The 26,201-nt window shown below is 35.9% G+C and overlaps 1 protein-coding gene across 40 annotated transcripts in view; it reads left to right on the top strand.

Annotated features, from left to right (window-relative positions):
- ANK2 (ankyrin 2) overlaps nt 1–26,201 on the top strand; it is a 706,278-nt gene that overhangs the window by 416,810 nt on the left and 263,267 nt on the right. For 5 of the 40 annotated variants that reach the window (XM_025384673.1, XM_025384669.1, XM_025384677.1 and 2 more), the window contains exon 1: nt 19,474–20,197. The exons of the other annotated variants lie outside the window; for them this stretch is intronic. In XM_025384673.1, coding sequence (XP_025240458.1) covers nt 20,069–20,197 — 129 coding nt within the window. In that variant the 5' untranslated portion in view covers nt 19,474–20,068. Of the gene's footprint in view, nt 1–19,473; nt 20,198–26,201 lie in introns of those variants that run through there. 40 annotated transcript variants of the gene reach the window in all.

Here is a 26,201-nt window from a genome sequence, read left to right on the forward strand (position 1 = left end):
CTGTATGGTAGATTTGACTGCTTTGAGCTATTGTGTAAGAGGGGTAGACTCTAGTATGCAAATTGCACCCAATTTATACAGCTTGCAAGTGTGTTTTCTTATCAAAGATTACTCTATTTCCTAAACCAAAGGGAAAATAAATTAGGATGGACTAGTGTTAGATAAAAAGCTACTGCTTTTGGTACATGTTCATTTCAGGAAGCACTGTATAAATGAAAACTTTCCAATTTTTGCCCAGGACTGACTCTGTTTGAAGGACTATTAATTTTAGATACAATCAAGAGAAATTATAGGCCCAGACTTAGGGAAATCAGAATACTGCAAATATTTAAGCTCTGTTAATTATTTTAGCTTTTACAAAGCTAACTTTGAAATTTGAGTTAGCCATTAGCTCAAAGTAAAAACCTAAAATAGCTATAGATATTTTCCTCTTGTGTATATGTGTGTGTGCATATATATACACACACACACACGCACACATACACACACATATATATGTATATATATACACACAAATCATATATGTGCATGTGTATATATGATGAATAAAATCTAACATATCTTAGTGGTTTATAAGTGCTATTTACATAATGTTGGACAAGGCATGTTTCAGAGTTTCCACTTTCCTTTTATATTTGCCTACTAAGTGAAATTTATAGCATTCAATGAATTTTTTAGAAAAGAAGAAAGATTAAAAATCCGTCATTCTAAGCTTTTATCTTAGAAAACTAGAGAAGAAAAAGAACTATGTAAACCTAAAGCAAACAGAAGAAAAGAAGTAAGAATTACAGCAGATATCAATGAAATTGAAAACAAAGCAATAGAGTAAAATAAATGAAACCAAAAGCTGATTCTTTGAAAAGATATATAAAGTTGATAAAATTTTAGCCAAACTAACAAAGAAAAGAAGAAAGAAAACACAAATTACTAATATCAGAAATCAAAGAGGGATAGATCATCACTGTTCATTCCATGGATATTAAAAGAGCAATAAATAAATATTATGCACAACAACTAGATGAAATGGACGAATACCTTGAAACGTACAATCTACCAAAACCTGTACAAAAAGAAATAGGTAATCTGTAAGCCTGTATCTATGACAGAAATCAAATCAATAATTAATAACCTTCTAATAAAAAAAGCACTAGGCTCAAATGGTTTCACTGATTAATTCTACCAAACATTTAAGGAAGATATGATAACAATTCCCTACAATGTCTTCCAAAAAATGGAGAGAGACGACTTCCTAATTAATTCTATGAGGCTGGTATATCCCTAATTCTAAAACCTGATAAAGACATGTCAAGAAAGGAAAACTACAGACCAATATCTGTCATGAAAATAGATATAAAAATACTGAACAGAAAGATTTACATACCATTATCAAGTGAGATTTATTCTGTGTATACAAGGCTGGTTTACCATTCAAAGTCAGTTAAGGTAATTCACATCAACAGGCTAAAGGAAAAAAAAATCATATGATCATATAAATGAAGGTAGAAAAAGCATTAGACAGAATCCAACACCCATTCCTCAAAAAATAAAAAGAATCACAGAAAACTAGGAATTGAGGAGAACTTCCTTAACCTGATAAATAACATCTACAAAAGGCCTATAGCAAATATTACACTTAATGGTGACAAACTAGCTGCTTTTCCCTTAAGACTGGGAACGAGTAAAAATGTTTTCTCTTACTACTCATATTCTACATCATACTGGAAGCTTAGCTAATACAATAACACAAGATAGGAAATAACAGATATATTGGGAAAAAGAAACAAAACTCTCTTTGTTCACAGATGGCATAATTGTCTATGTAGAAAATCCCAAATGGTCAACAACAACAATAACAAAGACCTCTTGGAACTAATATTGATGATAGTAGGATCACAGGATGCAAGGTTAATAAACAAAAGTCAACTGATTTCCTTTATACCATCAATGGCAATTGGAATTGGAATTTAAAAACACAATGCCATTTTCATTAGCACCAAAAAAATGAAACATTTACATGTAATTCTAATACAACATGTACAAGATCTATATGAGGAGAACTACAAAACTATAATGAAGGAAACCAAAGGAGATCTAAATAAATATTCCATGTTCATAGACAAGAAGACTCAATATTATCAAGATTTCACTTCTTCTCAACTTGATCTATAGACTCAATACAATCCCAATCAAAACCCCAGTAAGTTGTCTTGTGGATACTGACAAATTGATTCTAAAGTTTATATGGAAAGGCAAAAGACTCAGAATAATAAACACAATATGGAAGAAAAATAACAGAGGGCTGACACTACCCAACTTAAGACAATATAAAGCTATAGTAATCAACACAGCGTGGTACTGGTGAAAGAATAAACACATAGATCAATGGAAAATAATAGAGAGCACAGAATAGATACACACAAATACAGTGAACTGATTTTTGACAATGATACAAGGCAATTCAATGGAGAAATGAGAGTGTTTTCAACAAATGGTGCTGGAATAATTGCATACCCACATGCAACAAAAAGTTAATCTAGTGGCAGATATTCTACTTTTTGCAAAAAGTGATGCAAAATGGATCAAGAGTTAAATGTAAAATGTAAAACTATAAAACCTCTAGAAGATAACATAGCAGAAAATCTAGGTGACCTTGGGTTTGATGATGAGTTTTTAGATACAGCACCAAAAGGATAATTCAGAAAAACAAAAATTGATAAGTTGGGCTTCTTTAAAATTTAAAACTTCTGTTTTACAAAAGACACAGTTAAAAGAATAGAAAGACAAACCACAGGCTAGGAGAAAAAAAACTTTGCAAAACACATATCTGATAAAGAAACTGTAGCCAAAATATACAAAGAACTCTTCAAACTCAACAATAAGAAAACAAGCAATTCAATTTAAACATATGTAAGTGATCTGAACAGACACCTTATCAAAGAAGATATACAGATGGCAAAAGATGCATAGGAAGAGATGCTGGGCATTATATCTCATTAGGAAATCACAAATTAAAACAAGATGTTGTTTTACACTACAAACCTATTAGAATTACTAAATCCAAAACACTGACAATACTGAATGCTGGTGAAGAGGTGGAATAACAGAGACTCTCATTCACTGCTGTTAAGAATGCAAAATGGTGCAGTCACTTGGGAAATCAATTTGGTAGTGTCTTAGCAAGGCTAAACACAGTCTTACCATACAATCTAGTGATCATATTTCTAGGTGTTTACTCAAATGAGATGAAAACTTAGGTGCACACAGAAATCTGCGCTTGAATGTTTACAGCAGCTTTATTCATAAGTGTGAAAAATCAGAGCAACAAAGATATCCCTAAATAGATGAATGGATAAACTGTGGTATTACAGTTTACAATGAAATATTATTCAGTGACAAATGAACTATCAAGCCACAAAAAAATATGGAGCAGCTGTGAGGGCATATTGCTAGGTGAAGAAACAAACCTGAAAAGGCTACATACCATTTGATTCCAACTATATAACATTTTAGAAAAGGCAAAACTTTAGAGAGAGTAAAAACATCAGTGTTTGTCAGAACTTTTGTGGGGAGAAGGGGAAGTGATGAAAATGAAGCACAGAGAATTTTTAGGGTGGTAAAACTATTCTGTATGATCCTGTAATGATGTAAGATCCTGGAATACGTGACACTATATATTTGTCCAAACTCGTAGGACTGTACAACATAAAGAGTAGACTCTGATGCGAACTATAGACCTTAATTAATTAAAAAATAGAATAAAATCAACAACAAACCTTTTTTCCAAATTATAGAGATTACTATTGATAACATGTTGATGTATATCTTTCCAAATGTATATATGTAAATGTATCATAATTAGTTTTTTACACAAATGAATGAATTTGATATAGTGCCAAAAATCAGGCTTTAACTAAATACAGAGTAACTTTTTGCAGAGATAGTATTTCTTCTATCTGTGAGAAGGAAATATCCTTAATTTCTCTAGGAAATTCAATGTGGATCCCAAGGGATGTGTCAAATTCTAGGCATTAGTGGTGTTAACTGGACTCTAGAAATATATAACTTTAGCATTTTTAATTATTACTATTCCTTCCAATGTTCTTGGCAACAACAAATTTTTCATTCTTTCATACATTCATGCATTCATTCATCTATCCAAGAAAAAGTTACAGAGCTCATATAACATGTCAGTTAATGTTTTTTGGCACCGGGAACTTGTTCCTATGAAGAGAAAAAAAATTCAACAAATAAGAACCCAGTTACTTATATCACTAGAAGTTGTGGTAGATGCTATGAAAGAGAACACAGGTTTGTGTAAGAGAGTTTTACAAGGAGACCTAGTTAGGCTTGAGTTGGGAATGCATTAAAGGAGGCGTCTATGACCAAGTTATACTGAAGGTGAGATTTGAAGGATGAGTCAGATGCAAGAATGAGGACAACATTCCAGGCAGAGGGAAGTACACATGCAAGCCCTGAAGTGGGAAAGACCCTGATGCACATAGGGACTGAAAGAAGGCCAGTGTCGCTGGCGTATGGTGAGGAGAGAGAAACAAAGAGGGTCCAGCTCATGAAGGCTTTGGAGTTGTTACTAAGTTTAGTGGAAATTTATTGGAATTATTTGGGCATTGGCTAAGTGAAAGCAATTCTGTAATTTGACACTGCTGCACTGAGAGGACTGGCAGAGGAATGGAGTAGAAGTAGGGGAGCTGATAGGATGTTATGGTTATAGTCCGATGAGCAGCAGTGGTGGCTGGTGGCTGTGGGGATGAATAAAAGTATACATGGAAGACATATTTTGGTGGAAAAGTTTATAAGACTCGGGGATAGATTGAATGTGGACAATCCCAGGTGTTTGGCTGGGTACTGGTCACTGAGATGGGGAAGCCTGGAGAAAAAAACATTCTGGGGGAAAAAAATAAAAAAATAGGATGTGAGACATCAAAGTGGATATGTCAAATGGGCAGCTCAGAAGACAGGCTAGAGCCAGAGATAGGAACTTTGGATTGAGCACAAATATGAGATTTACAACCATGGGAGCAGATGCTGCTGGTAGGGCGCATGAATAGGCTAAGAAGAGAGGAAGCCCCAGGACAGTTCTGAATTTGAGTTCCGATAGTAAAGGGGGACACCTCAAAGAAAACTGAAGCAAAGCAGAAAGTTCATGAAAAGAACAGGAGAAGGTTGAGTACCAGAACTAAGAAAAGAAGATTCCAAAAGAGGAAAGAATGTCCAACTGTGAAATGCTGTTAAAAAGTCAGATAATATAGGGACCGTCAAATCTCTATGAGATTTGGCAGCATGGAGGTCACTAGTAATTTAGTAATATATTTCCTAGTATCTTAACCACATACCTAGATGGAACTGAATTTCTAGATATCCTCCTCTTTATTGTTCTCACCTTTTGTTCCAGGACTAACTTCATTTTCGGTTCCTCTTCACTTTACCGGGTTACTTTCCTATCCATCTATTCTCCCCACTTTGGGCCAATAGAAAAGTATGACACAGGAGGAGGGGAGGTGGGGAAAAGAAAACAGGACAAAAATTAACACAACATGGTATTTAATTTTCTGCATTCTTCACAGAATTGCTTTTCCTCCTTGTATTTGCCTAAGTATTTCATTTACTTAGAAAAACAAGTATATTTTAATTTAAATATTATCTGTTTCATCAAGCTCACATAAATGTAATTCTGTGTTGTCTACTCCTGATGTGATTAAATTATAGATAGAGATTTCTTTGCAACTTAATTTGCTATAATCCTTAGCATAAAATGAAGATGTCCTTAATGTGGAATGCAAATACTATGATATGGCTTATGTCATGATGACTTGAAACTTTTCATCCTCTTTCACTATTTTTTAAAAAAACATTCATATAAGAAAAACCTTGGCATTAAATGCTAAGAAATAGTTGCTTAGATGGCCAGAAATTGACTGGGTTTGATGACCTTCATGATATAAAAACATCAACTGTTTTAAAAATAGTATTGTCTAACACTGAAGATTTCTTTAAAGTGAAAAACATATTTTGAAATAAAGGAAAAGAATGTCAGTGATATTTTAATGGCAATTTTTGAAAGTAGTCAAAAGACACTCCAGTATATATCGTCATGAATTTATGACTAATGACTAAAATAATTTAGAATTCTGCTTAGCACTAATCAAAATCCAGTTAAAAGACTGCTTTGGTACTTTTGAAGCACATAAGATCTCTGGCAATGCATTACTGAATATTATTTGTACCTTTAATGCTTCATCAACATTTAGGAGTACAAGCTTTTATTGTCAGTGTTTTAAAAGTCAGCTATATAAAGTTGATAGAGTATACGTATTAAATATATCCATTAGTCATTTTCAGGAAGTGGAATATGTACACACATCTGAATATTTGCTTAAATATAAAACAAGAGTAAGTTGTTTAAGCTTCAATGTAGAATAAAATACTGATATTTGGGTTTTAGGTTAAAAAATATTAGTTGTGATTTTTGTTCCCTTTTTTCCCCCATGCCTTTGATTCCTTCCTTCTGAAGACAGACAAAATCCTGACATAGGCAGTATTTTTTAAAATACCAAGGGCCTCGGAAACCTAGGGTTTGATAAGTAATAGGAACAGGTCGAATACTGAATCTCCTTTGACCACATTATCATTCTCCAGCTTGTTCTTTTCAGTGGTGAGGTAAGAATATAACTCCTCCTTAATGTTCCTGTTCCTTAGGTGAAATGCTAACATCTTTTGTTCAAAAGTTAAATGCTGGGGTTGCTGCTGTTGTTGTTTTCTTCTTTTCTTTTTCTACTTTTTTTTTTTTTTTTTTTTTTTTTTGAGACGGAGTCTCGCTCTGTCGCCCAGGCTGGAGTGCAGTGGCCGGATCTCGGCTCACTACAAGCTCCGCCTCCCGGGTTCACGCCATTCTCCTGCCTCAGCCTCCCGAGTAGCTGGGACTACAGGCGCCCGCCACCTCGCCCGGCTAGTTTTTGGTATTTTTTAGTAGAGACTGGGTTTCACCGTGTTTTTGATGGAGACATGGTAGGAAGTCTGCTCTGGAAATGAGGTGAAAAAACAAAGTAATTAGTTTTTGTTTATACAAAATAAAACCTTTTAAAAAACCTTGTTATCATAAAAAGAGCTCTACAAATATAGATGGTTGTTTTGAAGAAGAGAAGAGAATTGTGGAACACATGTATAATTGGGAGGGGTGGGCACAGTAGCTTATGCCTGTAATCCCAGCACTTTCGGAGGCTGAGGCAGGCAGATCACCTGAGGTCAGGAGTTTGAGACCAGCCTGGCCAACATAATGGAAGTCTGTCTCTACTTAAAATACAAAATATTAGCTGGGTGTGGTAACACACGTCTGTGGTCCCAGGTACTTTGGAGTCTGAGGCACGAGAATCGCTTGAACCCAGGAGGCGGAGGTTGCAGTTAGCTGAGATTGTGCCACTGCACTCCAGCCCTGGTGACAGAGCAAGATTCCATCTCAAAGAAAAGCAACAACGACAACAAAAACAAGCATAATTGGGAAAAAACTGAAAGAGAACACAGGATCATAAAAATATAGCAAACAAAGTGAGTGGGATTTAAAATTAGTGGAATAAGAAATGACGGGTAACAATGAAGAACATAATTTAGATAATATAGTATCTTGGGACTCCTCCTGGAAGTATCTAGTTATGGACAGTGAGCAGCAGAAACAGGATGTAACTCAATTCAGCATGCCTGATGGTTGTGGTAACCCTAGAAAATGACTCCAGGAAATAGGTGATAATCCAATCAGATTGAGAAGCTAATGTGCATGACAGGGGTGCCCTAGCAGACAGGCGAAGCTGAATAGAAATTCAGGAGGAGAGGAATTTTGGCTATTTAGTAAAATTATGAGCAGTTGGTCACAGGCAAATTTTATGAGTAGGTAGCCCTTCTGAAGTCTTAGGCATATAATTAACCTAGGTTGGAATTAAAATTTGACATCAAAGCTTAAACTTTTTTATCTGAACTGAGATGCAAAAGTAAATTGGTCCTGCTTTTGGAGAATTGTAAAAGAATTCCTTAATCCCTTAGCAAAATTTGGAAGTCAGTATCAGGTGGTGAGGATAGGAAAGTTGAAGAGACTGTGGACCAGGCAAGACCTTATCAGTTGATTTAGGAAGCAGCAGTGACAGAGGCCAGACATGTAACAAGAGAAAAGAGAAGGTGGAAAGTAAGAGACAGTTTTAATTGCTACAATAGAAAGATGGGATTTTGAAAAGATTAGCTATACAGAATAAAATTAACCAAAAATTGATCCAGGATTATAAGAAACTATTTCAAGACTCATTAATTTTACTATTGCTGTCAAACACACATTAAATCGTTTTCCATTTGGGTCAGCTATAAGCATGAAGGTTCATTTGTGAAACGATTTCTGTGGAGTATTGTTCCATGATCTGACATGCTTCACAAACTGTGTTTGTATATCCAACTTAAAAATTGAATAGTCTATTGTAATTCTACCATCATGTTTGAAATTTTCTTACCTTAAACAAAAAACCTGATCATATTATATTACTCAAATATGTGTAAGACTAGATTTAACTTAATGTATACTAGTGTACAGTGTGAGACTGCATAAACAAACTTTAAAAAAAATTGGTTATACATATTTTGGTTTAACCTACAATGAAGTTAAGAGAAATCCTTAACCCCATTAAAGATTTGGGAGAGAGACGTGGCAACTGCTAACTTATAAATATTTTGCTGAAGCTTAAATTTTACTAGCTTTCTTTCAATTCCTATTTTTACTCAAAAAATTATATAGTATTTAAATTTATAATTTGTATTCAGTTATTCTAGCTTGCTGTTATATGGTATGGCTTGACAGAAAGAACATTCTCTTTTACTCTTCTGCAAAACAGAAAAATATCCACTAAACACAAAAATATACACAGCAAGTGTTAAAGTAGCCGTCTAAACCTTATGAAGACTTTTAATTCCTCAGATAGTACTTCAGAGCAACTGGATTTAATATCTTTCATCCAGCAGAGGGCTACCAACCTACATTAGTTTCTGTGAACACACATGGCAAAAAATTCACATGGGTTATTTCAGTGGTTTTCAGGTTGTTTTAAGCAGCAGATCCTTTTCTTAAGATAGAGTTTTACAGTATGGAAGTGAGATACACTCTCGCTTTAATTGGAGAAGGGTCTCCAAGCTGCCTCTCCAGAAGGCCCAGAGAGGTGTGGAGGATAATTGAAACTCTCCACTGTGATTTACCCAAAAATACGCTTCTACATTTAAAGTCATCTCTTTTTGGGTTCAGTCATAATCCTTAATGCTGACACTGCATGGAAAATATATAAGCAGAATGATGCCCAAGTTACAGAAGTTCATCTTCCTGGATTTTGTCTTCAATTATAACTGTAGTTCCTACAGTGTGGTTGTATGTGTTGTTAGTTTGTTTTTGTTTTGTTTTGTTTGGGAAAGGTGACATTTCATTTCCAATCTAATGAGTGAGAAAGATGCTTATTCTAACAAATTTTCTTCACAATATTTCATAGGTGTGCCAAGCTGACAGATTGGTTGACTGTGTACTCTTATATTTTATTCCTGTAACTGGGCCAGTTTCTGCCCTTAACTAAAACTGGATCAATTATAGGAGTGAAATAAAAGTCCATCTCCTGCCTATTTATTACTCTGCTTTGGTAATAAATCTATTTTTAAAAGAACCTATTACAGAGACTTCCATTTGGAATTTGATGTCAAATGGTGATTGTTCTTTGTTGTGTTTTTCCATTCGAAACAAAGCTTTTGTGAGGTGTCCCTTTATTCTGATTAAAGCCTGGTCTAAATCTTTAACAATGAAGTCCATTAACTAAAATGACTATGAATAGCTATACTTCTATCAGGGATATTAAATACCTTCTCAAGCACACATGCTCACTGATTTTAAGACTCATTCCAAAGTGTTCCAAGTTGTGTGTTAGATTTTTTTGTTTTTTTTCTTGAGAAGAAGTTTTGCTCTGTCGCCCAGGTTGGAGTGCAGTAGTGTGATATCGGCTCACTGCAACCTCAGTCTCCCAGGTTTAAACGATTCTCCTGCCTCAGCCCCCCAAGTAGCTGGGATTACAGGCACACGCCACCACGCCCAGCTAATTTTTGTATTTTTAGTAGAGAGTTTTACCATGTTGGCCACGCTGGTCTTGAACTCCTGACCTCAGGTGATCCACCCACTTTGGCCTCCCAAAGTGCTGGGATTACTGGCATGAGCCACTGCATCCAGCCAGTGTTGGATTTTATCATTACCAAATAGTCATAAAAAGTGTGAGCTTATTAACGATGCTGACCATTCAAAGTGATCAGCAATCTCTTTGCACACACACTATCTTTGGGGGTGATTCTATCTTATTTCCAGTCCATCCATCGTGTTTCGGTCTTGTAAGTCTACTTTATTCTCTTACACTTTTATATTCATGTTTTGTTTTGTTTCAGAACAATAATCATAGCAGTTACCATTTATTGATCTCTTACCAGATGTTTTACATGTGCTATTTTACTTGGTTCTGTTAGGTAGATATTGTCTTCATTCATGTGAAATGAGATTGAAGCCCCTAATGGTGAAGTAATGCACCCAACATAGAACCCAAATTAGGATTCAAAAACCCAAATTTGAGGCCCTTTACCACGCAAAGAAGCTTTATTTCATGGCAGTAGCAAAACCATTATTTGATTAGTTAATAAAAAAGATGGTTAAAGTGGAGAAAAAACTGACATATGCATAGTTTAAACATTTTATTTCAACTTGAAACATGTAAGTTGGACATTCTTTTACCAATGATCTGATGTCAAGAACTTTTATTTAATTATATTTTATTTAACAAGTTTCCAGAATTTGGGGTTTAGCTTTGTCTTTTAAAAAATAAACAATACCTATTTGTAGGCGTTGTCTCACCTATATTCTCTGATTTATTATCTGTTAAATGCAGTCAGTAATTAAAGACACTTGCAAAACAATTTGATTGTAGAACTTCTAAATATTTTCGAAGCTTCCTCCCCAATCTTTTTGATTTGTTTCAGTCACACCCATAATTCAATAGCAATATTGTAGAAATTCCTCTTTATCAAGTTCTTACAAAGCATTCATCTTAATTTTTGTAAAGCAACAATTTTTGGAACTCATTTTTATTAGATAATATATGATTTATTTAAATTATGTAATTGCAATAGCAAGTACAATAGGATCAAAAGGTTTGGGATAAACATACTTGACTCTTGCTGAGCATATAACTTTACTAGTGGAAGAAGAATGTATACATATTATAGAATGGCTAGTAAGCTACAAGCTTTTAGTGTATGGTGGGCATCAGTCAGCATTTATAGAGAAAAATGGAAACATTTTCTTAAGTAAAGGTTTGCTGAGACAGCTTCTACTCTGTTTTTCAAGACATTAGGGGAGAGAGAGAATTTACTCCTTTCTGTGAAGACATGGAACTGAAGCTATGTGTATCACAGGACTTGAAACAGAAAAAAAAAAAAAAAAAAACACACTCTACAGATGTTTTTATTTTACAAAGTTAGTTGGGTTAAACATTGCCCAAAGTTTCTACCTGAACCATCAAGTTTGGTTTTCATAAAAAGCTTTTAATTTGTGAGAAAAATGTTATTTGAGTTCTTTCAATTACATCTTATTTATCAGATTTTGGTGATGCTTTTGAATTCTCAAATGTTTCAAATTGCAATTCTCTGTTAAGATTTATTACATCATTATCAAAACTTTGTATTAAGCAAAGAGTATAACTTTCTGAAGTCCTGTAGTACATATTGTTTCTGCCATTCATTTGATGCTTATATTTCTCATTTGCTAACATTTATAATCATCTGTTCTTATGCAAAGTAGTATGTTTTGGTGGAGAGGTAGTGGAAAAAAACAAAAAACACCCATGAAATAAATCTGTACTCAAAGAATTCAGTTTGCTTAACTTCCCAACTAAGTGATACTACTTTAGGGAACCATAACTGCTTCCCTTACTCTATCTCTTTTGTTTCACAGTGCCTTGTTCACAGCTCAGTTATTTGAAGTCTTTATAGACCTGTTTCTCTTTTTTGTTGTTTCTGCTGTACACCTGGTTGTCTTTGACATTTACTTCTGCCAGGCTTTGTGGTCACAAGTGACTTGTGGAGCATTTTAAACCAAGTTCGAAGCTTGAGTTTTGTTGTAAGTCTCAGCGATAAAACCCAGGTTATAAATCTGCTGAAGGGCTGGTTATTTATTATTCTGCTCTTACCCTTAGAGTATTGCTTTTTGAGATCTCAGATGACTGTGAAGAGGGCTCCCTATTAGACTGTGCACCTTGTGTAGACATTGACCTTTGATATCTGTCCTCTTGCCTAGGAAGTTTTCAAAATAAAAGCTCAAGTTTGCAGGGAAATGCACTCAGGAAACAAAAGCAATTTCCCTGCTTGCTTATCTTTCTGTGGTTCCATTTTCCTTCAGTTTTGCCTGGCAGTTCCTTATTATCATCCCAGCTATTTGTTGCTTTTAAGAAGTTATTTATATTTTATCCAGTATTTCTAGTTTGTTTCAGCAGTAGTGTTTGTCTGAATGCCTGGCTCCTATGAGCTGGAAACACATGCTGTTCATACAGGTGCTTAGTGTTTTGATTGTTGATCTGATTTAGAAGTGATACAAAGACCATGTCACACAAAAAAGCTCAAACATGCTTTACCACTGAAAATGTGGTTTCTAAAGAAGATTTTATTTAATTTTATACTTTGGTTTCCATATTTATGGAATATGAGTTTGCATGAGTGGGTATAAAATGAAAAGTGCTGGTTATGCTGTATTAGTCTATTCTCATGCTGCTAATAAATATATACCAGAGACTGGGTAATTTATAAAGGAAAGGGAGATTTAATGGACTCACAGTTCCACATAGCTAGGGAGGCTTCACAATCATGGTGGAAGGTGAAGGAAGAGCAAAGGCACGTCTTACCTGGCGGCAGGCAAGAGAGTGTGTGCAGGGGAACTGCCCTTTATAAAACCATGAGATCTTGTGAGACTTATTCACTGTCATGAGAACAGCGTGGGAGAAACCTGCCCCCATGATTCGATTACCTCCCACTGGGTCCCTTCCATGACACATGGGGATATGGGAGCTACAATTCAAGATGAGATTTGGGTGGGGACACAGTCAAACCATATCACATGCCTAAAGCAAGAAACAAGGAATGCCTAGCAACAGATTTTATTTGCAGGTTAATTAAACAACAGGTGCAAGCATATCTTATGTCTGTTGGTAAAGAAATGAAAATGGATCATAGAAGCTCTTTCAGAGGGGAAAAAAAAGAGTTAAATATGACAGCATCCAGAAGCAGTAATAATCCAGATGTTTACAACTTCATAAAAATTGCCAAGTACCCATGGATACAATAGTTATTTTCTCCAGGTGAAAAATGACCAGATGGTAGCACTTCAATTTTCTGGTGCCAACAATGCAGCTGCAGGTGGATTGTTTTTTGAGTGGTTGTGTTATTGAAACATGTTTTTACAAGTATTTTATATTTATTGTAGTGTCTGCTGCACAGGACTTTACTGGCCATAGAACTGGTTGTTGGAATTGCTGAAAGTGTTTAGGTTTGTGTTTTAACAATAAGGGCTTTGGGTTGGGAAACTGGAGACCTGATACATCATTGATTGAATGTTTCATCTACATTTGATTTGGATATGCTCTAAGATTACATTTTGCCATTTTTCTATTGTTAATTTTGAAAAATAAGAAAATATTTTTGCTAATTATTTACTGGCCAAGCATACTGAATTAGAAGGCTATAATTCATGGTCTATAAAAAGTATAGAATAATAGCCAAGTCATTTAAAATTACATTTACAGGCTTTTAAGCATTACTAATTTATATGTAAATACAAAATTATTTTGTGAAAATTTAAGGTACACATGACTTAGAGTCACATAAAGAATAGCAATTAAAAATAGCTTTGTCCCAATCAAGAAAAATCAATCTTTTTCTTTTGCAAATAGTCAAATTAAAATGTTCTATCAAACAGTTTATCCAAATGGTGCATCTAAGTGACATTGTGTAAATGTAAAACTTTCAGGTATTGATCAAAGTTACCAATAAATTTGTTTCCCTTGAGATGCTAAAGCTGTTAACGTATAATTTCTAAGTAAAAATATAATTCCTAAAGAAAACAACAAATTTCTTCATGGATAAAGGCACAACATAAATAAGCACACAAAAACATCCTCAGTGACATTGAGGGTTAACAGGCTTGAGATTGAATTTTCACATTTTAACTACAATTCAGTGCTTTTCATTTGAACAAAGTAAAAGGGCTAAGAAATATACCCAGAGCTTTTATAAAAAGCTGTTACAAACCAAAAGGGGAAGTTATATGTGTTTTAAAACACAACAATAAGTAGAGTTAGATATTAACTGTAATGTTTCAATCCTTTAATAGACTATGAGGATTTCTTATCCAAAATCAGTATATTTTTTGGAAAAAAACCTTGTGAGCAATAGAATAAAACATCATTTATGAGAAGAAAGCAGCCCTGAGAAGACATTTGAAGATACTAGTTTGAAACTTGGGCTAAGCATTTGAAGATTTTGAAGCAGCTTTCTAGCCAGATCTGAATATTAGTAATTGCAGTCACTATAGATTATACAAAGTGACTGAGATGTTCCAGGAAGGCTGAAAATAATCACTTTCGTGGCTGGATTTTCATCTCCTTGAGGACAAGGGTTTGGTCATTTTTGTTACCAGATCCCCAGTGCTTCATAACTGGCTCATAGTAGGCCTTTAGTAACTATATATGATAAGAAGATACAAATAGAAGCTGTTTATGCTAATAAGATGAGGACAATGAGAAAGTTTTTATTTTAAAGCAAGGATACTTTAAAAGGCAAATTTTAAGTTTAATCCCTAGGCTTTCAGTTTAAGATACTATTATAGTAAATTAAAAGAATGATTTTAACATTGTGGGGCTTTTCTGACTCTGGAATAAATTTCTTTATTTTCTGTTAAAGAGAGCACAGAAAATAAATTTGATTAGGAAGTTCTAGGGAGGGGATTTTTTCATCAGGAGAGTTTTCACAATTAGCAAATCCAGCCTATTTACACAGGCAGACTCCACAAGCTACACTGTTGCACACTCATCTTTGTCCATTTGGGAATGAGTGAATGAGGGGGCAGTGGGGTTGGGAGGACGCAGGGGGAGACAGGATGTGTATGGAAATGTCTTTTGCTTCTGAACTGTGGCTTTTTCAATGTTCCCTTCTCTGTACCTTTCCCTTCCCTCTGCCCACTGCAGTGTGGCTGCTGTCTGTAATCCCCAGACTTCCTCTGACATAATAAAGGGAGGTCTGTGGTGACAGAATGGTCACTATTTATGACCTACACTTTGTGCGGCTCTATCTTCTTTATGTCAAGGGGTGTCCAGAGGGTAGCTTTTCATTCCTTGTCTGTTGGCCACTGTTACTAGCCAGAAATTTTCTGTGAAACTTCAGAAGCATTATGAGCTTGAGAGGCATACACTTGGGGGTCTTGAGACTACTTCTACATCTCCTTCTCAGCCTATGAAAACCGCCTGTTTTGATTTAGAGCTGGTGTCCTTGCTTCCTTTCCTCAGGCAGGAGTAGAAGGAAGACACCTTTTTTGCATTCTCCTTTTAGCCAAATCATCTCCTTGTAGAAACGTTCTTATCACAAGAAAGTAGGATCTATTATATTATAAGCAAGCTCTGCTTTGGTAATTGTGCATTATCAAATTGGCTTTTGCATTTGGCTTCAGGTAAAACAAATTCAGAGTGCTATGCCATTGGACTCACTTATTCAGTTTGCTTTTCCTTACCGTGATCACTCATTAGTTCCAAAAAAACAGAGGAAGCCTCAACTATGGATTAACACCACGAACTTGATTAGAATAATGAACTCTTGGCACATAGTTCAAACATAGTTCAAGTAAGCACATTTTTTTTTTTTTTTCCCTGATTAGGTGATGTTTTAGCTGTCTTCACAGTGCATCTGCTTCTCTTTCCACTCAGCACCCACACCACATTTGTGGTAGAGTGACAATATATGCTGTTCAATTGCATAGCTACTTCTCCTGGGCAGGGCTAGGGAAGGTGAAGGGGGAGATTAAGTTGCATGTGGCTAGCTCAGTTGTTATTGAACGCTGCCTGACTGATGCCTGATGTCTGCAGAGGATTTTCTTTGGAATTTGATCAATGGAGTGCTGGACAGTGAGGACAGCAAATGGCCATTTTATCTCCTGTCTTTAAAATAAAATATGCCCTCTCTGAAGGGCAGTCTATGCTGGCTCTCAAGTTGAAATGTGAACGGACAGTGTGCTCCTTACCTTTGAAGGCAACACAAGCTTATCCCATTGATGGTCGTGATGCTTTGTGGAAGGAATCAGCTTTTGTTACAAGCTCAAAACTCAGCCAGAATTATATCTCTGCTGGAGATTTGATAGGAAGAGCCTTTTAATGTGGTGCATGCATCATTTCAATGGCTGTGAGCTCCTGGGATTGGAACCTGGTGCCTTGTCTGTGCAGAGGTCAGCTGGTGAGTGTGCGCTACTCTCTTTCCTCAGAGAATTAATACCCATTATTTTCCATTCAAATAGAAATCATAGGTAAGTTTGAGCAACACAAGTATACAAGAAGGAAAGATTTTAAAAACATCAATTTCTCAACAGCTCACTACTGAATAAGTTAGTTATAAAGAGGCATAGTTATCACTGTGTAGGAATGTCTAATTTGCCTAGCTTTCTTAAAAGGATTATGCGCTACTATCTCCTATGGGAGCAATCTGTTCCTTAATTAAGGAAAAGAGAAATAAAAATCACATGTAAGAATGGACTTGTGATCAGTTTATTTTATTTACGAATATTTATATTAATTGTCTCAGATTTCCTGTTTGGTTATTTGAACAGTAAAAGCCCTCAATGAGGTCTTTTTGAGTGGGTTCGTTTTCCGAGGTAGGTTGATTTAAGAGCACTGAACCTTGGCCCTCCTGTCCTTGTGAGCCATCCCAAGGAAAGATACCTGGAAAAAATCGTTTGGCTTCTAGTGTCCTCTTCTATAAAAACATGGTGACTTTGCTTCTGTGTCACACTTAAAGGTATTATGAGAAAATATAAGCAAAGTAGTGTAATTATGATTCTTAAAGATGTGACAATCACAGTGCTTTGTGCAATGTGTATGTCGGTCAATCTAACATCTAACAAACTAACACCTAGTTCATTACCTTTTCTTTATGAGACGAAGATAAAAAGAGCTGTCATACTTGTTTATAGAAAGTAAAAGAGCCTTAGAGACTAAGACTCTGTTAACCATGCCTAATTTTTTCTTTTTTTTTTTTACTTATTAAGTTGAAGTTTAAAAAACGTGTAAAATTGTATACTTTTCCTGGCATCAGAAAACAACATAATGTAATTAATAACTGTTTGATTTTACAAGAGAGTCTATATTGAGCTCATTAAAAGCCAATGAAATAAAACGGTTTTTTTTGGACAACAGAACTCCTCACTTTCTTCTCTATCTGTGCTTATGATTTTTCACTTTCTTAATGAGATTTCTAGAAGAGGAGAGGATATTTTGGTGGTGTATCAGCAGGTTCTAAAGGGGCAGTGGAAAGGTCTTGCGCCAGAAGAAGCTGGAGTCACCCTCACAACAGGAAAAGCACTGCAGGAGGCTCAGCCACATTTCCTTGGGACTCATGCTATTAAGCTAAATGGACATCCACGAATCAAGTAAGACTTGCTTGTTGCAAACATTTCTTTTAAAGTAGAAGAGAAGAGAATTGCCAGATGGCATTCAGAACACCCTGTGCTCCAGTCTTGCTGCTTTCCCCGAACCATCTTCTTTCCTAATGACTGCTTTGACACCACAACAGCTGATTCTCCAGAGTACTTCAGAGGAGAAAATGTCTGAAGTATGCTATGTCAAGTGGCAGACAGTGACTCCCCCGGCCAAGGAGATAGAAGAATCCTTCCCACATCCACACATTGTCTTCCCAGAAAGCCTGAATGGCTATGTGTATTTCTTTGTAAAAATGTAAAAGGTTTTTCAGACAAGGGAGTTTGAAGGGCTTAGATACACATGAAGCTGATTTGTTTTTATTTTTGTTTTTTTTGGAACATGAATTTTCAGCTGCTCAGATCAGGGAAAGCTAATACTCCCCATATATGATAAAAACTGCTTCCTTCTCTCCCCTCCTTTACTGTCTGTAAGTTGACTGACCATCGTATCAACAATACAACGCTGATCCACGCCGTGGTGATTACTGTTTCCTTTGACTGACTTTTGAATCAGATTAAGTGCTAGGTTCTCTATACTACTGTGGACTGCATTTTGCTTGCTTATGGGATATTTTATTAATCTTGCTGCTTTCAACTCAGTTTAGGTAAAAGGAAAAATTGCAAATTATGTTACATAAACTATAACATGTACCATCCATGTTAGTATTTTCCCCCCAGAAGAGTTGCTCTCTTACTATCTTTATGTAGTGCAAGAAATGAGACTTGACGCTTTCCATTTGTGGAAGCAGATATGTCATCAGGGTTAGGATACAAAAACATATCATTTTCTAGGAGAGCACTTTTAATGTTATTTTACTCTTTTTCTAACAATAGCATATATGTAGACTCATTATATTGTTTTATTATCAATGATTATAGTAGTGAAAACCCTTCTCCTAAAATGCAACAGTTGTGTGTATTGGGAAGGAACGTCCTTCGTGCTCTATATACAATATAGTGGTGTGATTCTGTCTCCAGCTAAGAGTGAATAACTGAGAAGTGAGTGCCATCCTTGGCATCCTATTGGACCTTGATAAAACTGGGGCGGTATACATAACTGGAATACTATAGAGAACTTCATCTTCTTGAGTTAACAGCTTGTATCCTCTTTTCCTCTTTCATTGAGCTTCCCTGTTCAGTGTATATACAGGAACATTCAGAAATAATCCTGCTTTACTTCATCACATTGCTTTTCAAGTAAATTTGCATTTAACAAAAGCCTTTGATAATTAATAATGAGTACCTGTGTGACCTCTCTGAGTGATAAAGAGTGGCTTGGGTGGTGCCTGCTTTCCTCTTTCCCTTTCTCTATTCCTGCCTTCCTCTCCCTCTTTTGAACTGCCCCCTCTTTCTCCCAGGAAAACCTCGCTGAACCCAGATTATACTGTGTGTTCACTGACAGCTCCTTTCTCTGCTTAATGCAGCTCCCTAATTCAGCCTCACGTGGATCTGTAAATGGCACAGTGAGGACCTGGCTACTCCCAGCCCTTCCCAGACCTGCTCACCCCTGTATTGCCACGGCAGTGGCAAGTAACTCCAACTGTGCTCCTCTTCTCCCAAAACAGCAACGTCGATTCTTTACTTTAAATGAACCTGGGAGAAGGAAAGGGCTGTGAGATGAAAAAGGCAGGAATTCATGTCATGTGCTACAGCAGAGCAGCCGTAGCAACGGCAGTAACAGCAGTAGCACGGCAGCAGCAGCAGCAGCAGCAGAGAGAGTCCTTTAGCGAGACTGCACCATTTTCTTCTCACCCTGCATAGAGGTGTGGTTGGAAGCAGCAATAAACTACCCACCCCCTAGCAGTTTCACAGAGGTGGCCTCTTCCTGGCTCCAGTCAGAAGACACAGACTGTCTGGAGGAGTCCCCAAAGACTGTTCCAATTGGTGATGTGTGTCTAAGGATGGCTTTTTCAACTAGTAGGATGCTTCTCTGCACTTGCAGCCACCCAACTGCTGAAGAGCTGGAAGTCTAGTGCTCCGCCTTCCCCCGGGACCATTTCTGACTGTGGGTGCACACCTATGCCTGTGTGCGTGCAGGTATTATGCTGCTGGAGGTCTCGGTTTGGGACCTTAGTTCATTGTAGTGAGTTATGGGTGCTGCAGAGGCTGGAGCAAGATTATGACCTAGCTCGGGGGCGGAGTGGATTATCTTGTGAGTGTTCTGGCTGCCAGCCATTGCCCTGGTGGGGAAAATCACATCTCCATAGAGCTCTAAAATCACCTGGATTGCTAGGGAGTGGAAACTGATCCTCTGCTACTGCTTCTGCTGATTTCCTCTGCAAAATGGCTCACGCTGCTGCTTCTATTAAAAAAGTTCGAGAGGCTGATCTGGATGAAAAGGAAAAAAATCTTGAGAGAGACAGAAAAAAACAACGGAAAATCCCCAGAGAACGTATGGAACGAAAAAGAAAGGTATGAGGAGCATCCTTTTAACCCTGTTTCTCTGCAGCTCTGTGTAGCACCATCAGCCTCCGAACTGGCAATTTCATCCTCCCTTCCTTCCATCATTCCCCTGCACCATTTCTAAGCTTAGTTTGCAGCCTAGAGCTCATGCCTAAATTTGCTGCATTGGGAGGAGATGCTTGAGCAGGGTGAATTCCCTTTGCTTTGACCAAGCAAGGCAAAAATGCCTCCACTTCATTTTTCTTTTTTTGTCTCAATTATCTTTATTTAATCTGAAAACTAGGTGCTTTATCTCTTCAAGCTACTCTGAGTACTGGGCACAGAAGAAGGAAGGGGTTGATTTATGGTTGGAGGGTTAAAGTATTTTCCTCTTCTTGTTCCTCATCTCTACTACTGTATCTTTAGCAGTGTGTCTTCTCACTGACTGTATATTTGATGTAGACCTCTAGTTAAGAATAAACTACAGATTTTATGTGCTCTCCTTTTCCCTCCTGGAGGTTTACACCAGGTTTTCACTTCTTAGCGAAGCTGCACTAAGAATGTTGGTGCAGTGAGCTGTGTCTCTGCATTTTAAAAATTTTAATTAATTTTTTGTTTTCTATCATTAATCTTTTAATTTTCTTTTCTGAATATGGCAATGAAATCAAAACAACCAAGGTTAAACAAAGGATGAAATGTTGATTCCTTTTACATTGAACTATTGCTTCTTTCTCTTAAAATACTGTTTTCCTTTATAATAGAAATAATCTTACAACTTGATGTAACTGAAATACTCATTTAGTCAGTGATCTAGATCTATAAAGGAAGATCTCTGTAAATGTTTTAATTAACAAAGTAGGTCACTGAATAATTTCAGAAGATGACAAATGGCATATCACATTAGCAGAGCGTTAAAATAGTGGTTTGTACACAAACTGTTGTTAAACATAGCTCTGGGATTAGGGATGCAATGGGGATCCATATACTTAATAATCCATATGCTCAATGGACTCTTTTTTTCTTCCATAATAAATATGTTTACCTTTCAATTTGGGGGATGTAGTCTTTGCCTCATTTTTGGAAAGACACTTGAGAACCCACGTTGAGTTGAGATCTTACTGCATGGGGATTCATTACATTTCAGTTTACTACTTATCTCACCACCAGCTAGATCAAATGACTCTTATTAGGCTACAGAAATAAAATTAGCAGTATATAATGATTTCCCTACTGGGGAAAATTTTAATACTGCTTGTCTGACCTTTAAAAGGCCGTGTTGTTTCAAGATTGCATTAATTCTTTTTTGTAGAATCAAAAGTATTATTAGCAATGTTGTGGAGGTTGACTTCCTTCTTGACAGCGACTGCAGTTCTGTTTCTAATCCTCTAAATGGAACATTATTGTATAAAGTAATTTTCTGTGATTATATCTTTTTTATCTTTTGTTCTCCCAAGCACAGTATATGATTTCTTGGCTAGGGGCCCTTGTCAGCATTCAGCTGTGACCTAGCAACTTTGCTTAGCTAGAGTACCATGCATACACCTGGAAAATCACTTGATCTCACTCTGGTTTGTTTCTGTATCTAGTTGAATGTTTTTCCTTTTCCAAACCGTGTTAAAAATAAAAACAAACTGTACTGTTATAATAAAAGGTGCCAGTTGTTGTTGAGAATCTCAGTTGCTTGGATGCTGCATTGCTTTAGCTTGAATCCAGAACCATAGGCAAGATCATTGGTTAGTAATGTGGTCATATGACAGGATCATCTGGTCTTCACATGTAGATATCATATCTAAGCTAGAACCAGAGTAAATTAGGAAAATAAAGGCATAGCTAGTATTTGTCCTTGTTCCTCTTTTTTCATATGCACCTATTGCTCTTCCTCCCTTTTCTACTGCAGATATTTACACAGCACAACAAACTTGCTAAAAGAGTGGGTGTGCTTTTTAGCTATATTATATTTATTTTCTAGACAGACAATCCCTCTCCCAACCCCGCCACACACACATACCCACTGAACCAGTTTTCAATTTTTTTTTTTGAAAGAAGAAAAATTTACCTCATCATCGTACCTTAAGGTGTACATCATACCTTAAGGTGTACATACCTTCATGATAGTTCATGAAGAAATGAAAAAAAATGCCTGTTAGTGGCATTCTGGAATACCATCTGCAGAAAGTAATTTTAAAATTATCATCGTTTATTTGCTGATGCCACTTTATCATCATAAGGGAAAACATTAGTTGTACAGACGATTGAGTATATCATTTTCATATCCATTTGTAGTGCCTCTTGCTAATGAAACTGTTTATTTGAAAAATTCAGATGAGATCCACCCCAATGCAGATAAAAGCCAATTATGGGACTTGAAAGAAAATAAATAAGCTGATTTTGAAGGACTTTTACCAAGGTAAAGATATTGCACATTAAAATCAATTAAGCAGTCACATTTAATCTTCATTTTAATATTCTTTTGTAAACGTATCATTAATTAAAATAATCTTCGTATTATTATTTTGTCCTCCATAAAACATTTAAGATTAATTTTAATTATTTGTAAACTTGAAACATGTTGCATATTTGACTATAACCCCTCTACCAAGTTGCCAATGGTGTGGTCTCTTAGTATACATCTCTCAGTGTATACTAAGAGATCTACTTTCAACCTCATTATAAGCAGAACTTATCTTAGAATAATATGTTCAGACTTCTTTGGGCTATACTCTGATTAGCTAATATTTAAATATGGTATAGTACCAAATATCTATTGTATCTGTGTCATACTCTGTAGAGCTAGAATAAAGCTAAGCTTTAAACAAATAGACAAATATTAAGATGAGTTAAACTAATATAGTATGTTTGCTGAAGAGTACATTAATCTGGCATTTTACAAAAATCAGAATATCCCTATTCTAATTATTAGCTTATATTAACAAGTAAGTTATTTGTATGTCCAGATTGCTAGTTTTTATGTTGGAATCTGAGAATTTTAGAATTGAGGAGGATGCCAGCAAAAAAATGGTTAAGTGATTTATCAGCGTTTTCACAAATTTGCGAGACTTAGTTCTAAAAAGCGATTTCAAGTGTAATATTCTTTCCACAACCAGATACTATTTCCCAACTCTATGTTTTTTTTTTTTTTTTTTTTTTTTTGAGACGGAGTCTCGCGCTGTGTCACCCAGGCTGGAGTGCAGTGGCGCGATCTCGGCTCACTGCAAGCTCCGCCTCCCAGGTTCACGCCATTCTCCTGCCTCAGCCTCCCGAGTAGCTGGGACTACAGGCGCCCGCCACCACGCCCGGCTAGTTTTTTGTATTTTTAGTAGAGACGGGGTTTCACCATGTTAGCCAGGATGGTCTCGATCTCCTGACCTCATGATCCACCCGCCTCGGCCTCCCAAAGTGCTGGGATTACAGGCTTGAGCCACCGCGCCCGGCCTCTATGTTTTTTAAAATTTGAAAAATGCATAATTTTTAGAGAATGAGTAAACAAATTTATTCTCGAAAGTAAAGCATATATTTATTTTATTTATTTTAAAACTTATTATAAGTTCAGGGGTACGTGTTCAGGATGTGCAGGTTTGTTACTTAGGTAAACGTGTATCATGGGGGTTTGTTGTACAGATTATTTCATCACCCAGGTATTAAGCCTAGTACCCATTAGTGATTTTTCCTGATCCTCTCCCTCCTCCAATAAGTCCCAGTGTGTGTGTCGTTCCCCTCTATGTGTCCATGTGGTCTCATCATTTAGTTCACACTTATAAGAACATAAAGTATATATTTAAATAACATTTCTCATTTAAATTTATGATCACCATAAATTTTCAAATAAATCAGTATGTTCACCATTTCTCAGCACAGAGAAACCATTGCCCAATCCATCATAATGTCTACAACACTCACTGGAATCATATGACTTAAAAGGCAAATGTATGACTAGTTCTTAACATCCTGATGCTTAAGAAATTCTTTTTATTATTTTAATTTATACTATTAAAATTCCAGAGTTCATATTTTCTGAAAAAATATTTATGATCATTTATTGAGTACCCATGTGGTCCTGTATCTGACACTTTACACACATTGTGCTGTTAACCATGATAACAATCCTGTATATTAGGTATTATTCTCTGGATTTCACAAACAAGGAAATTGCTTAATCATGCACAAGTAGGATGTGGCAGAGTTGGGATTTGAATCCAGGTCTGTCTGGCTCTAAAGTTCATTGGAGAAAAAAAAGTTACATTCTTTCTTGGTCTGTACCTAAACTGGATGTAGATTATAAGGAAATTGTTTATTCCACCAAATGCTTCAATTTCTTCACCTCTAAATTAACTTCCTACAGCAGAAAGAAATTTAAATACTGTGATAATAAATTAAACGATGAATTTGAGGGGGAAATTATGTAAATTCATGTTGGGATTCTATCAAAATTGCACCAAAATATTTCATGAGGTTTCTTGGAAAATCAACTATTAGAAGTCAACATTTGCTCTTCAAATCGATGTCAATTACTGGCAATTACAGACCATGATATGTAATCATTTTTTGTCACAATTTTATTAGGACTTCAAGATGTATTTGCATCTCCACTTTTATTAAACTGATAGGTGATTTTGCATGGGATTAAGTAGAAAATAAAAAATAACTTCCTTTCAAGTTGTTTTCATTTAATTTCACAGGAAAAGGTTCTGATTAGTTATTTGCTTTTAAAAATGTACACAGTTATTATCTTGGTGAGAACAAGACTTATTTCTAGGATAGGCTTTGGGGGAATCTCCCCGCCCACCACATTCTTCTTGTTCATTTGGTTATTTAATTGATAGCAATGATAATACTTATTGAGTATATGTAATAAAGTTCTCATCGAGTTGTAATGTGACATGGATAAATGAAGATTTTTAAAAGTTATATTAGTATTTTTTCTTAATTTAAAGTGTTTTATTTGCAAGTTGAGAGTGGAATGTATTCTATACTTTGTAATTATGTTATAAGAATGAGTTGAAAATGAACATGAAGCATAGTGTAAAACTGAGCATGCTTTCCCTGGTAGTCTGTGGGTGAAGCCTGCAGTGTAGGAGGAGATTGGACAGCCTAGTCATCCCTCTCATTTTTGAGCCTTCTGCTTGGGCACTCAGCAGCCTGTTTCTGAAGGGAAGTCCAACTCTGGAAATTGCAACACTTAGTCAAGAACCATGTATGCACAAAGATGTCTGAACACCAAACCAAATACACTGTGATTAAAAATACAAATCACAACCAGAATAACATGGCACTGTGTAATGTGTTACATTCTAGAACTCTACAAACATGGGAAATCCCAGTCAACAGTTTTTAAAACCTACATGGAATTGTCTTTATGTTAACTTCCCAGAGCGCCTTCATCAGTATGTCATTATTTCCAGAAACCACATTAACATAAAGTAGATTGGTGCTGTCTTGAGTTTTATCTGGACAGATGTGCTTCTTATGTCCTAGTGTCCACTTATATGTGAAAATTCAAAAGTTTTGTTGATTTGCTTTTCCCATTTTGAGTCTAAATAAAAATGTTCAGTCATATCTATTTAAATGTGGTAGCTTTCATGGAATTATTATTATTATTTAAAACCCATTATCTTTTTCTTTATCACTCCTCTGATTTCTTTTCTTAGCTCAGTTCATGAATCCTTTCTTGACTAGAATCATTATCTTTAAATAAGTGGCTTGCGTTATTAATGACACTCTTCACCAGCACCATAAAGCTGAGTTTTTATTAGTTTTTAATTATAAAGAACCTCTTTTGACCATTGCATTGGTGACTAATAGTTTAGTGTTACAGCTGTCAAATTGGTGCAATTGTGGCAAAAATAGTCCCATTTGTATGGCTTGAGGTAAGTTTTAAGAAGACAGTTGAAAGAAAAAGAAAATTTTAATTGAAAAAAGCTACTATGAGTGAGTTGACTTAGTTTTGGAATCTAAAATCTTATACACACTCAAAGTAATATTTTTTTTCCTATTTTATTACATTAATCTGTGTTCACATAAATGTTTTAATCTTTAA

The sequence above is a fragment of the Theropithecus gelada genome, chromosome 5 (genome assembly GCF_003255815.1).
Source record: "Theropithecus gelada isolate Dixy chromosome 5, Tgel_1.0, whole genome shotgun sequence".
NCBI classification, from domain to species: domain Eukaryota; kingdom Metazoa; phylum Chordata; class Mammalia; order Primates; family Cercopithecidae; genus Theropithecus; species Theropithecus gelada.